This window comes from Tasmannia lanceolata, unplaced genomic scaffold (genome assembly GCF_043159265.1).
Source record: "Tasmannia lanceolata isolate RefF3 unplaced genomic scaffold, GAP_Taslan_0.1 ptg000021l, whole genome shotgun sequence".
NCBI lineage: Eukaryota > Viridiplantae > Streptophyta > Magnoliopsida > Canellales > Winteraceae > Tasmannia > Tasmannia lanceolata.
In genome coordinates this window covers 10675125-10690038 of record NW_027518698.1, presented here as the reverse complement: position 1 = coordinate 10690038, position 14914 = coordinate 10675125, and the positions used below count along the sequence as shown (strand labels likewise).

General features: G+C 39.5%; 1 protein-coding gene across 1 annotated transcript; it reads right to left on the bottom strand.

Moving 5' to 3' along the window:
- Positions 1-224: 224 nt before the first annotated feature.
- LOC143855430 (ruBisCO large subunit-binding protein subunit alpha) lies at positions 225-12029 on the bottom strand. The gene is made up of 8 exons (XM_077365548.1): positions 11765-12029; positions 10193-10367; positions 8401-8522; positions 7892-8099; positions 7452-7597; positions 7037-7343; positions 1340-1791; positions 225-698 (listed from the first exon to the last, which is right to left on the bottom strand). The coding sequence occupies exons 1-8, from the start codon at positions 11819-11821 to the stop codon at positions 411-413; spliced, it is 1755 nt and encodes a 584-aa protein (XP_077221663.1). The 5' UTR covers positions 11822-12029; the 3' UTR covers positions 225-410.
- Between the last annotated feature and the right edge of the window lie 2885 nt (positions 12030-14914).

The following is a 14914-nucleotide window of genomic DNA, read 5'->3' as shown; positions in this document are numbered from 1 at the left end:
TATTCTACTACAAGTGAGAAAAAGAGTACCAAGAGAAACGGACAAAAATTGGGGAGGCACCTTATTCAACAAAGCACAAGTGAATATCAGATACTGGTTACAAGAAAATTGCTAAAGGCACTGAAATCTGCAATAGAAGACACAAGAAATTTGCTAATAATACTGAAATACGCCAAACGTGAAAAAGTGTGACATTCTGTGGTACTAAGAAGTAAAGAGAATCATACCAAACAAGATCTATATGCATCAGACAACACACATTATCTTAGTGTCTTAATTTCCTTACAAAAACTCCATCTCCCTGGGAGATAACAACAAACTTACATCCCCACTACATTTGTCTACACCTCTGAATTTATCAATAACTACATAAAGTTGTAAAAAGACGAAACAAGACCAAAACCTAAAGCTCACATAGAAAGACCTTGAGGGGTTGCTCCTACAGGCGTCTTGGGAGTAGCCTTCTCCACAACAATGGCCTGTGTGGTTAGGACCATTCCTGCCACAGATGCGGCATTCTGCAATGCACACCTGGTTACCTTGGCGGGATCGATCACCCCAGCTTCTACCAGATTTTCATACTTGTCTGTCATGGCATTGTATCCAATCTCCCACTCGCTCGCCATTATCTTCTCCACAACAACCTCTCCTTCCACACCAGCATTATGGGCTATTAACGATGCCGGGGATACCAATGCCTACATTTGTAGAGATAGCATCAAAACATTAAAACAAAACCAGGTGGATGGATAATCCCATCAAAGCTCCGAAGTTAAGCGTGCTCGGGCAAGAGTAGTACTAGGATGGATGATCTCCTCGGCAGTCCTAGGCCGTGTTTGTTTTGGATTATGAGTTCAAAACTGGTTATGACTCGCAATCGGTTCACATAATCCAAAACAAAGAGGGCGAGGTATTGAACCACCAGCCTCCTTTTCTTTTAAAAAAAAGTTACCTCTTCAGATGCCATGAAACTGGTTCCTTTGTTTCAAATAAGATTATTTTAATTTAATCTTATTTGAAAATTGGATAATAAGGCCTTTAAGAAGCCACTGACCATATTATTTCAAAATCTATCATCAGCATTATTAACAAATTATCATATTTAACTTCAAAACCATTTTAATTTTGATATGTAAGCTGGGATTGAACCTCAACCTCCAGGTCGAAGAACAAAGAGCCTTGACCATTGAGCTAGAGGCTCAATTCCAACTTCAAAACCATTTGCATATATGTTTAAGGTAGACCGAGAGAGGCCCTTATTTCCAATCCAAATTGGTAAAGAAACACCGCCCACATATTTATTTTAGTTCTTCAGAAAATGTATGGAAGCACGACATACCTTCTGAATGATGTCAGCACCTAGCCTTTGATCAGCATCTTCAAGTTTATCTTTAATGGCGGGAACATACGTAGAAAGATGAACATAAGCAGCACCCCCACCGGGTACAATCCCTTCCTCTATGGCAGCAAAAGTGGCATTCTTGGCATCCTCAATGCGGAGCTTACGGTCCTCAAGCTCCGTCTCTGTTGCGGCCCCCACCTTTATAACAGCTACTCCACCTGAAAGCTTGGCAATCCTCTCAGCCAACTTCTCCGAGTCATAAACGGAGTCAGTCTCAGCCAGCTCCTTCTTAATCTGATTAATTCTGGCCTGGATCTCATCTTTTGTTGCGGCGTCGGCTATAATGGTGGTAGAGTCCTTAGTGATGGTCACCTTTCTTGTTACACCAAGTTGCTCAACAGATGTGTTCTCTATCATCAAGCCCAGATCACTGGCTTGGAACTCCGCTCCTGAAAGGAGATTATTGGGTTAGAGAATTAGTAAGTGGCACAAGAAGAAGGATAAGAGCAGCCTTGCCACATAATTCCTATTGTTGAGAAAATCTGTCAGGCAAATCCAATCCAATCGTGCACAGATTAACGTAAAAGTACAAAATAAAACAAGCCCCAAGTTGAACACCAAGATTTACATGGTTCGGGCCAAACATACGGGCGAGAACACGATCTTCCACTATCAGAAAAACAATATACAAGGATTACAATGGATCAAACCCAAAACCCACAACCCTTTCTTTGCTTCTCTCAACCAAGACCAGACCCGAGAGTAACCCGAGAGAAAACCCCAGGAAGAAACCCCGAGAGGAACCCGAGAAAAGACCCAAGAGGAACCACCACCACGCCCTCCTGTCCCCCCCCCCCCTTCCTCTTTGTAGCCGACACAGTCTCTCCACACCATGCAAGAGCTTATAAGTTATTTATATGTAGGTTTCCTAAAGAACCCAAAAAGGCACTTTCCTATTTTTGCCTCTCACCGAGTTGTGGGAAATAAGGCAACTGTCCCAACACCTATATGTAGAAATTATGCAATCTTCCAAATGACTAGATAGTTTCAAAAGGTGCTTGCATCAACTTGAGTTTGCACTGGGCATGTAAAGTCTCAACATTCTCTACTTTTCAAGTGGTTGATATGCTACTATTTACAGCATGTAAACATTGTTTAAAAGACTACATAGATGTAAATATCTATACAACTATTAAATGCCTAGTAGATGCAAATCATTCTATAAATACTTATTACGTTCCTCATAAATGTAAAGTTCATATGGCTCTTAAACGGATGACGCTATCTCCCTCCCTGACATGATAAAGTGCAGGCATGGACAGGAGGAGTCAGGAGAGTGTCAGTCTGATAAGTATTCCAATGTGGGCAGGCGCCTACGGCGAACATCATATGCAACATGGAAAATCATGTTTATGGAGTATTGGGAGGGGGCTTCTTGGAGAGAGCTGAAGCGGGGGCCACAGCTATGCCCCAATCATTAGAGGGATGCCATCCTCACAGATCCAGCCCAATGAGCACTTTTGTAGACCGAACTCAATGCCATAAGAGATAGATGGGAAACTCCATGGTGCTTTTTTTTTCCTTTGGGGGCGTGGGGAGTAGGAGAGAGCAGGGAGTTCTAAGATTTACTAATTGTATGGCTACATTCTTAGGGTTTGTGGGCAGGAACTTCTTAGTTGACCTCCCATTAGCTGGCCCCCACTACAAATGGGAAAGATCCAATAGCAGAAGTTGCCTTGATTGTTTCCTTATTTGCCCTGCCTGGAGCTCATCATTCCCAGATTCAATTCAGATTGCCCTTCCCAGGCCCATCTCGAACCATAGGTCAAACTTTTATATCCAACCCTTCGATCATGAGCCTTCTCCCTTCCGTTTTGAATTTGCTCGACTCGAGGAGCTTACGTTGGAACCTAACATCAAAGTTTGATGGTCCTAAGTAAGGGGAGGGGCTCGGTTGAAGCTGACCTCTCAATCTTAACGACCTTCAAAAATTCGAGGGCTTAAGTGAAGAGAGATCAATCTACCCTTGAGAGTCTCTTGTAAAAACCAAATTGCAAGAGTAATAAAACTTCACAATCTTGCAAGAAGAATTGAAATGAAAACAAAGATCTAGATTTAGATGGCTCAAAGAGAGACCAGAATATAACATACTTAAGGAGACACAGCACTAGAATTCTGGCCTTTAGTACAAAAGATGAATTGAAGATGTGCCTCCATATCCAATGAAATAGTCTCTTTCCTTGAAAAGTTATACTCACCAGAAAAAATCAGCGTTTTCCTTTCCCTGAAAATGTAATATTTGAAGCAAACCTGACACAGAAACTAGAAAGACCTTGCCTGGAGGAAGTCAAAGAAGCTATCTTCTCCTTGAAAAAGGAGAGTGTCCAGACCAGACTGCTTTTTCCTTGCATACTTTCAAACTGGATGTGATTGGATGGAAAAAAAATTATGAAGCTACTCGAAGAGTTCTTCGGAAGGTCTCTAAAAACAAGTCCACAGAGTCTCTAAAAAGTTAAAAACATTTCCACAAAAACAACTTTCATTGCTGTTATTCCTAAAAAGAGGAATCCGACTGACTTGTTAACTTCTGACCTATGAGCTTGGTCAGCAGTATTTACAAGATTCTTGCCAAAGTCCTAGCTAATCGTCTTCGGGATGCACTGGGTGGGGTAATCTCTAAGGTTCAAAGAGCATTGATTAAAAACAGACAGATCTTGTACGAAGAGCTTATCATAAATGAAATCTCTAAGGTTCAAAGAGCATTGAGTAAAAAAAGACATATCTTATACGAAGAGCTTATCATAAATGAATGCTTAGAATAATACCACAGAGCACATATATATATAACAAAGCATATAAATATGGGATACTCTAAAGATGGATATGGAAAAAGCATACAACAGTGTGGAATGGAAAGAAGGCATTGATTCAAAGTGAGTCAGATGGGTTTTGGTAGAAAGCGGGATTGGATGTTGAATTGCATGTCTTTGGTATGGTGCTTGATCCCTATCAACAGGTCCCCAATGAATTCTTCAAAACATCAAGGGGCTTTCACCAGAGAGATCTGGTGTCCCCATTCCCCTTCACCATCCTAGAGCAAATGATGGACAGGGTCAGATCCAGTGGTCTAATTGGAGAGTTCAAAGTAGGTCAAACTAGGCTCGAAATCTCCCTTCTTTTGTCGAATGGTAGTCGAAATCTTCCTTCTCCAAGATGCCAATGATACTTTCCTCTTTAGTAGACCTGATAATTGAAAACGAAGGAAAGTATCAGGATGGAGGATTAGGGATAGAACTCCAGAGACTTTTTGGGGAATGATAAAGAAGATAAAAAGAAATATCATCTAGTCAATTGGAATGAAGTGTGCAAGCCCACCAAGGAGGAAGGCTTAGGGATCAAAAAATTGAGACTGATGAACTATGCCTGATTAGGTAAATGGCTTTGGAGAATTGGTGAAGAGAGTATTTTTTGCAGGTACATTACAAAAGATAAGTAATGACTACAGCTTAGGAGGGTTGGTTCCCATTGACTGTATAGGACTATGAGAGTCACGCGTCGGAGGGATGTCTGGAATCTTAAACCCACTATTCGAAAGGGAATTTGCTTCCAAGTAGGAGTGGAGAAGATACGATTTTGGCTAGATATTTGGAATGGTAAGAGATCATTAAAAGATTTCCTTATGCTATATAGCATTGCTTCCTGAAGAGAAAGCAGTGTAGTGGATTACTTAGAAGTTTAGAACAGTGGTCCGATGGACCTTTTTCGATTGCGAAATTTCTTTACCTAGAATCAACTTGGTTTATATTCAACCTGGAAGTCGGAGGTTCAATCCCGAATATCAACTTGGTTTATATTCGGAATTGAGACTCTAAGTCAATGGTCAAGGCTTTGTTCTTCGACCTGGAGGTCGGAGGTTCAACCAAGCTTACCTACGAAAAAAATACTTGGTTTATATTCAGCAGGTAGGCTCAGACAAAAGGATCTAGAGGTGGTCATCTGATGGGTCCTTTAGTGCCTGCTCTTTCTTCTTTCATCTGATCCCGATACACCCCCCACCACCCTTTTTCCTCGAACATATGTTTGGAAAATCTCTTTCTTGTCCTGACCCGAGTGTTAGCTTTTAATTGGACAACTTGGCTCAATAGGATCCTTAGGGTGGGTGGACCAGCTGTGACATAGACACAAAATCATTATCAACCATTACGCATTGTGCCTGGCCGATGTCACTGTAGTTACCAGACCGCGGTGAGTGATGGGCACTTGCCCATAGCTCCCCCTAGAGGCAAAGCGCCAAGGGGCCTTCTTTTTGTCGTTATCCTACTATGGCTAGAAAAGAAACAGAAGTCTTCAAAGGCAATGTCCACAGTTTGCAAAGGCAATTTCCCTATGCTATACATCGTCGCTTCCTGGAGATTTGTGGATGCCATCGAGGAGATTCAAAACATTATGGACGGCCTATTTGACTTAGGGACCTCTCTTCAATATTCGAGTGGCTATCGATTATTCCTAGCGCTATTTCTAGGCATTTTCCACTTTATCTTCATTTTTTTTGTTTTCTTGTTTACAAATTTGTATCTGACCACCTAGGTCACTGGGCCTCGCCCTTCTTTATGAATATAAAATTCGTCATTAAAAAAGGAATGCTATGTACAATCGGCAAAGGATCCTTGCAAATCTAATTTTGATCAGATAGAAATTATTTGATCAAAACAATCAATCAACAAGAAAATACAAACAATCAATAACACCGGAAATTATTTGATTGGCTAATTCTACTGTTACTTCATGTACTATGGCTATCAATAGGTGGTTCTGGCTTTGATCCCTAAGTGACAGTGTGGGAAGATAATAGAGAGGAATATCTGTAAAAGAAAATGGAAGGAAATGACGCTGGAGAGAGAGAGAGGGGGGGGGGGGGATTTCTTTCGGCAGACGGAGCTGACAGACATTAAAAGGCTTAATTTTTCAAATGTACACACGAGCTGGGACTATACAATTGGTGGCGTGGTTCGATCTGCCTACAACACTTTGAATTTGTATTTTTTTTTTTAATATAGAATGCTGAATGTATGAAGTTGCATGAAGGTTGGACTGTAGGATTGGTGGTGTGGTCTGATCTGGCTAAAAAACCTCTGAGAAGAAAAACCAGCACTTTTGAGTTTTTTTTTTTCTTTTTTTCTTAAATATAGAATACAGATCTAGTCCAACTGCAGTAAATGACATGAATGGTGGGTTGCCTGAAGTTGCTGAATTGGGCTTGGTTGCCTCAAGGGTCCAAGTTTGTCTTCATGTCTAGGAGATTCCAGCTATCCGAGGCTACTAGCCAATAGAAAGTTGTCATTGTTCACATGCACTTCTTCCTTCCCAGCACAACTTGCAAATAAAAGGTACAACACAAGCCTTTAAAAATTCCTAAAAACATCCATTTAGATTATTTGCATCCAAAAAACCTAGGGCCATCAGATCTACTAAGAACTTCACAGTCATAGAATTTTCATAGATAGAATTATGAAAAACAAAAAATTAGAATCTGTTTCCAATTGGCTACTATGACATTAACCAAGATTATTCTCAGCCAAAACCAAAAACCGTATGAAAGGGCAAATTGAAGCAAACTGGGCTAGCAGATAATACAAATATGAAGTAGCACCCGCGATAGCACTCTAAACATTGTACCCTGTAAGAAATGCATACCTGTCATGATGGCAATATCTTGAAGGAGAGCCTTTCGCCTCTCACCAAATCCTGGTGCTTTGATTGCCGCAACATTTACTATGCCACGCAATTTGTTCACAACAAGAGTTGCCAAAGCCTCACCAGTGACATCTTCAGCAACAATGAGAAGTGGTGCCCTCAATTGGGTAGTCTTCTCCAATAGAGGGATGATGTCCTTTACTGTTGAAATCTTCTGATCAGTCACCAATACTCTAGCATTCTCAAATTCTGCAATCAACTTTTCCGGGTTCGTAACAAATTGTGGGGATATATAGCCTCTGTCAATCTGTAAACAAGTTACAAGACACCATTAAGCAAAGGGAACCACAGAACAATGACAAACTTGAGATGATCATTCAAACATAGTTCGAAATTTTCAAAGATAAAAACACACCTCCATTCCTTCTTCAACAACGACAGTTGTCTCAAAGGATGATGAGGACTCGATAGAAAGAACACCATCAGGTCCAACTTTATCAATTGCATCAGCAATCATAGTCCCAATGATCTCATCATTGCCGGCCGAAATAGAGGCAACGGCTGGAAAGAATTAATGGTAATAATAGATAAATATATATTTTTGATATTCAGTAATAATAATAATAATAATAAATAAATAAAAGTCAAAATCTTCCTCAAAAAGATAACTAATGATAACAATAAACTACACTAACAAAATGGAAAACTGAGGACAATGAAAAGAATTCAGCCACTCACTATACATACAATAATAATAATAAGATTAAAAAACTAAAATCAGAACCATTAAGTCCTCTATATGCAAAATTCATAGTAAAATGCAATCTTCAATCAGGCACAGGTGCCATATAATACCTTTGACATCATCGCGTCCTTTGATGGGCCTAGCTTTTTTCTCTAATTCTTCCACCAGCCCCTCTACAGTCTTATCGATACCTTTCTTGATAGAAACTGGATTTGCACCAGAAGTAACACTCAAAAGGCCTAATTTGATGATTTCCCGAGCAAGTACTGATGCTGTTGTAGTCCCATCGCCAGCAGAGTCATTAGTTTTACTTGCAACCTAAACCATACAAACCAAATACTATAGTTACACATGCAATGCTTCTGACATTCTAGAGATTATGAGCATCTCAATATTCAGTTACCACTTATGTAATAATGGAAGTCAATGAAATCCAAATGCCACAGTGATCACAAAGCTTCGTCAATGAATATTTAAATAGAGAAAAAGCTACATTTTCCCCATTAAAAAAAATGAAAAAGAAAAAGCTACATCTTCAGGTCCCCACAATTACCACTGGTCACTGGGATTCATAAACTATGAACAAGAATGCAAAAAATAAGGGAAGGAAGATGCTAACCTCCCTTATCAAAGCTGCACCAGCATTCTCCATAGCATCTGCAAGTTCAATTGCCCGAGCAATTGTAACTCCATCATTAACTACTTTAGGGTTCCCAAACTCATCCAAAACAACATTCCTCCCTATAACAATAAAAGCAAATTAGAACTTAGTCCAACTACAAATCCATATCTTCAAACTACAGAAGAAAATAAAAATACAATGTTCAACACCTTAGTACATCACAACCCTACCAGAAACAAAATCCATAGGCAAAATGACCCCATTTATTACATACTACCCAACAAGAAATACAATAACTAAATTCCTAATTTTTTCTACCTAAATGAAAATGCAGAAGCCTGTAAGCAAAAAGAGAAAAAGACAGCTTTTTAAGAATCTGGAGCAATCACTGCGTGATTGTTTAGTCAAATCAAATGACCAGAAATAAAGGGAGGAACAAAAAACAAATTTTTTTTTTTTTTTGATAGGTAAGCGGGGATTGAAAGCAAACAACAAAAATGCATACAAAAGTTAAACTAGTTTCGATTTTACATATAACCAAATATATAATAGGCTATTCTAGAAACAAAAAAGAAATTTGGTAGGGCGGAATGGAGCCGTGGAAGGCCAGCTATAGGCGGTGCGAAGCCGTAGAGACCATGTATTATCGGATTCGGGGGTCATGGAAAGCCAGGGGCCATATATAGGGCGGAATGGCCAGAGCTGGGCCCGAGAAGGCCAGATTTAATGGTGAAAGGGCCAGATCTAGTTAGGGTTGATGGAGAAAATGGATGGGGGAGTTGTTGGAGGCTGTGGAAGGGGCCGATGTAAGGAAAAGGGTGTTCGGATTTAGGGGAAAATGAGGAGGTTGGATATGGAGGTTAGGGCGGTTGTGGATAGCGGCAATGAACCTTGTAGGGTTAAGGTTTGAGGGAGGAAGAAGAGGAGGGGAGTTTTAGGGTTGTTACGGTTAGGGTTGATTGGGGAAGGAGGTGGGGGAGTAGTATAGTCTTTAGGGTTAGGGCTAGGAGTATACTTTTGGATGGGATGATTTTCGGGTTAGTGGAAGTAGGTTTTGGAGAAGATGGTGGAAGAATTTGATATATTTTTAATGGGGAGCCATCAGTATTTGGTGGGGGTTCGAAGTGGAGGCCGCCGGAGATCGGATGATGATGTTGGGTGGTTGGCTATTTTACACGATTAGGGGCGCACAATAGCTCTGGGCCTTCGAGCAGGATTTTTGAAAATCGAATTTGCCAGCGGATTGCACTGGAGAAATCGGTGTGATGTGGATTGCACTGGAGAAATCGGTGTGATGTGGCAGGCATGGTTTAAAATTTCGGTTTCGTTAACCATTTCGGACCCCACCGAAAACCGAAATTCCGGTCCGAAATTTTGTAACACTTTTTTTTTAATAAATAATGGCATTTAATCGAAATTTCGGTCTGAAAGTTGGTAAATGGCGAAAAATGGAATTTCGGGAAATTTCGGTTTCGGTCGATTTCGGTCCGAAATTTCAGATTTCGGTCGAAATTTAAAACCATGGTGGCAGGTCACGATCTTGACTTGGGGGTCCCACAAATTTTGCACTTTTTGTTGGATTCGATTAAATTGAGGTTGTTGGGTAATGCAAGGGGTAATGGGCTTTTCTTTTGAGCCAAGGAGAATGCTCATGAGCAATTCATGCTATGTAAATCTAGTGGAACTACTGGTCCCATTATAATTTTGCTGGTATATATATATATTCGTCAATTTTCAAAAAAAAAAAAATGAAATTTTGTAGCAACAAGTGATACCACATGACAAATACCTCTAGGACCCAGTGTAACTCCTACTGCATCAGCAAGCTTATCAATGCCAGCCTGAAGTTGTCTTCTTGAACTCTGATCAAAAGCAATTTCCTTTGCCTTTGCCCGCACAACAAATCTATTACTGGATTGCCTATAATTCAGTTTTTGACCCTGACTTAGCCTCCTTATGCTTCCCTGCACCCACACAACAAAAAAATTGCCGAAAATGTATACACACACAATAGGGTAAATTGGGTCACATAGACATTCAGAAATGGCCAAAGTCAACTGAAAATGAGTTAGTGAAGTAAACACTGAAATCTTGCAACCCTGAAAAATAAAAACAGCAGCTTGCTGAAGAGCAAAATAAGCAAGAAACTCCAAGAAGTTCAATAGAACGGGTAAGATGCTGATGGAATAAGGGGAAAAACCAAGAAAGCACATAAAAACTTCAAATGTCAGACACTGAGAGCTGGAGCAAATTTAGTAAAATCAGGCCGAAGTAACCAACCAACTTCACAGCCTAGCAAAAGAGAAAGATACCAAACTACATTCTTGCCGAACAGAGATATTAGACCATGAAACCTTGGAATAACAAACAAGAATTGTCATATTGAAAACTTAAACCACGATTTGGAGTGAAATAATATAATTTTGGTTAATTTAGAAGTACATCATCATAAATTGAAGGTAACTCTAAATAAAATTTGAATAGGGCCGGGTCAAATTATCTTTTTTCCGTGTGTAAAAAAAATTAGGAAATTAAAAATATATATTTTTCCTTTCTAAACTTTTCCCAAAACTTCGTGGAAAAACAGGGCCTCAGAGAAAGCATTAGACTACCTTATCTTAAGGGAAACCACAAATTTAACTGTTAAACCCTAGATTGAACAGAACAGTTCGTAAAGAAACCAAAGCTTGCTTAACAAATAAATAAATAGATAACTAAATAAAATGGCAGACTTAGACCTATAGAACTAGCAGAAAAGGTAATGTCATCTTCAGAATAATCAGTAGATTTGAGTTATAAGTTTTTATTCGGCAAAATGATATCAGCACAACCATGTTTTAATAATTGCACAAACCCATCTCGTCTTTTCTTTAATAATTGGCTTGTGAGAAATTTTTGGGAATTATAATAACCTTTGACAGCACTTTAAATAATAAAAGACAAGATGAGTTAGAACAAATATCAAAACATGGTTGTGCCGATATCATTTCCCTCTTCCTCTTTTTCTGTTCATTTTGCCATGTTCTAGGTCTGATTAGCAGGTGCAGCTCTTTTGTTTCGGTTCTGAACCATGAAATCTAGTGAGAATGATAAAATCAAGCACATACCACTTGCAAAAACTTAAAGAACGAACCATAAAATCTCGAAGTAAGAGTGAAATCAGTCATAAAACACCATAAAATAAAAGTTCAGAATAAAAAAGCAAAATCTTCCAAAAATGGGAGAAAAGGGATAAGATTAAGAAGACAGTAAATCTAACCCTAAAATCTCGAAAAACAAAAAAAAGAGTGAAAGATAACGAACAGAAATGCAAAAAAGCCAGCAAATATGAAACGACAAAACCTAGATTGGAATCATTTACCTGTTGAGTATGAGAGCGAAGAATCGATGTTGTCGAGATAGCATTTGCCGAAGCCATTAATGCGGATAAAAGGATGTAGAGAGAACGAATGAAAAGTCTAGGGTTAGGGTTAGGGTTTTGGATTTATCTAAGAAGGTTAGATACAGAGGTAGAGTGGGTGTTTTGTACTTAACCGTTGTTTTTCCAGAAGATTCCTTCCTCAGGATACTTCGAGAATCACAGAGGACCGTCCGCACTTCACTTAATGCGTAGGTTAAGATTTCTGCGAGGTTCTATTGCTTAAATGCACCGAGTTTGGAGGGCTATTTATGTGCAACTTGTGGCCCCGTGAATGGGCTTATCAAAGCCCAGCTAGGGGTTCTGTCTTACATTTTCTAGTGGGAAATGATATCCCCCCTCTAGGGATGTAAATGGATATTCGAAAATTCGATTACCGTCCGCATCCGAATCCGTTTAAAGCGAATATTATCCGGATCCGTTTCAAGCGGATATTATCCGAATCCGTTTATGAGATATCCGGCTCTTAGCGGATGCGAATTTGGTAAATGGTATATCCGATCCGTTTAACATCCGAATCCGAAAAGTAAATCCTTTTTATCTATTATTAATAATATCATTAATATTTATTTTTAGTAATGACACACTATCTTTTGTTTCTAAAAGAAAAGTGAATTTTCTTTTTAGAAAAAAATAAAAACAAAAAAGTGTTTTGCATAGGAAATGAAGTAATCTCTCATTTTAAGGGCATTCTTGGAGTTTGACATGGCTTCTTTATGAAGCAACAAATGTGGGCTGTAGGATGAAAGAGACAAATGGATGATGATGATTCAAAGAAGATGTCATAGTTTCTAGAGAATTCTAGAGTAAAAAGGCCATAGTCATTGATGGTAAATGGACGGCTCAGATCAATTTTCCAACTTAGGGTTATATAAAAACCCAAAATGCAATTAAAAGAGGGGACTTCTAAGGTTTGCAAGGAGAAGAAAGAGAGAGGAGAAAGGAGGAGGTTGAGACACCATCTTCGGCATTCCTTGGTGCCTCAAATCCCACCAAAATCCACTGCCGCCCCTCTCCACCTTCTCACAGCCACCTACATCACCGCCAGTCACCTCCATCTCTAACCCAATCCCCATCTACATCCCCATTTCTCTTCATCTTCCATAATCAGCACTCCCACTTCCCCTGTTCAAAATAGCCCAAACCCATTTCATCATATACATAAAAAAAAAACCCAAAGACCACTACCAACACCATCATCCATCCCCACCGCCTCTCTCTGCCTTTGTTTTAAAAGAAAGAAGAGGATCTCTTATATTTTGGGGTTTGAAAGTTAATTTTATGAAGAGAAGGTAGAGGTCTGGTTTTAGGGTTTAGAAAATTTATTCGAGGAGTAAGAAGGAGAAGAAAGATAAAGTGCTGCAATAAAATGTTCGAATTTACCAGATAAACGGATACGGATAATATCCGAATTCGAAAAATATCCGACGGATACGAATTCGGTAATAGATATTAAATATCCGTCAAATTCGAATTCGAATCCGAATTCGGATAGTGTATATTGTAATCGAATTCGGATACAGCCATATCCGATTCGAATTCGATCCGTTTACACCCCTACCCCCCTCCCCCCGAACGAATAAACCCCGCCCCCACACCAACGATTTCTGTCAGAATGGTTCGCTGTTTGAAGATAAACACTCCTTTAACGTTTTGTTTGCCTTTAAAACTTAACGGATAATGTTAGAGGGGGGGATTTTTTCCTTAGAGGGAGATATCATTTCCCTTTCTATGGCTCTATTCATTTACTTTTCAGGACGTGGAGATGAGATGGGTAAAGTACCATACTTTCAGTAGAAAGGGGTAAAAAGTATGTTTAGTTAGTTTCCATAGAAACTCAAGTGTAAAACTACAAATTCCAGCATGTCAAAAGTTTCTCGAGCTTTCCCAGATATTCTTGTAAATTGCTTCCATTGCTGAGTAACAGGCTCGTCAACCTTTCCTTCGATAGAAACCGAAAAGTCCCTCTCTTCAAAATTGACTGACATCAAAATAGCCGCCCTCCAAAGTTGATAGCCATTTTTTCGGGCCGATCTTGAAGTCAAGCAACACCTTACCAGGCCTGACACCACTTCCCACTTAGCCAGCACAATCACCCTTTTGCCCTATCATCTCTAGCAAGAAAGACAAGTCGGTCGTTGCCCAATTGCTCGTCATCTCTAGTGAGAATCGAATCCCCATTCACGGTCAGATCTTGGGAAAGATTGCTCTCTTGGGGCAACGACATTCTTCACGGGACAAGCAACACTAAAATCAACTAAGGATAGATATTGGTAAAGATTAATACATCTCTCTATATGGGCAACGCCGTTCTTCATGGGAGGGGACTATAGACACCCAATTTTGTCAAGGTGGAACTAATGATAGATTGTCGTGAAGAAGTGTCTCATGACGAGTCCCAGAGCACCTGTAGTCTTTCTCTTATAAAACTAGGATAATTTTTCAAAAACGAACTTTACCCCAGAGGTGAAACAAAAGCCCGTCTTTACACGATATCTCGCCTTTCACGGCACGGCCAAAAAGCCCGTTTTCACACGGCCTTTCAACCGAGAAGTTAGCTTTGAGTAAAAAATATTTTTTTTTACCAAAAAACACTTTATATTCCGAAAACCACTGATATTAGGTTCATTGGAATCTCCTCAGAACAAGGAATCCAACGGATTTGACCACGTGCGATTTAGAATCCAAATAGAGGAGTTACGGTCCGCCGAAACTTCTAAAAAACTAGTCAAAAGAGACGAAAAATCATATTTTTCGAAGCAAAAAAAGACGAAAAATCACATTTTTCGAAATGTTACCGACTTGACACTAACATCAGTGCCAGTTCCCTATTAGCAAAATGAGAAAATTTCGCACTGCGAATTTGGGATACGACCCCCTAAAAATAGGGGGTAAGAGTAAAAAAAGGAATTTAGTTTTAACTATTCTCTGGTTTTAGTTTTTAAAACCTATGACTTTTCCTTTTCTAGTTTTTCAGTTCAAAAACCTTTCTGAATATCAGAAAATCCTAGTTTCTTTGCTTTAGAAGAGAGAAAGTAGAAAAATTCTTAGGTAGCTCACACTGGGCGTCGGCATTCTGCCGAATTTTTGAAG

Bases quoted from the DNA above. Each gene is read 5' to 3' on its own strand.
- LOC143855430 (XM_077365548.1), bottom strand. From the start codon at position 11,821: ATGGCTTCGGCAAATGCTATCTCGACAACATCGATTCTTCGCTCTCAT. The intron at 7,598-7,891 runs GTATTATATGGC...AATTCTTTCCAG, and splicing joins AGGACGCGATGATGTCAAAG to CCGTTGCCTCTATTTCGGCC. The intron at 699-1,339 runs GTATGTCGTGCT...CTACAAATGTAG, and splicing joins GTGCTGACATCATTCAGAAG to GCATTGGTATCCCCGGCATC.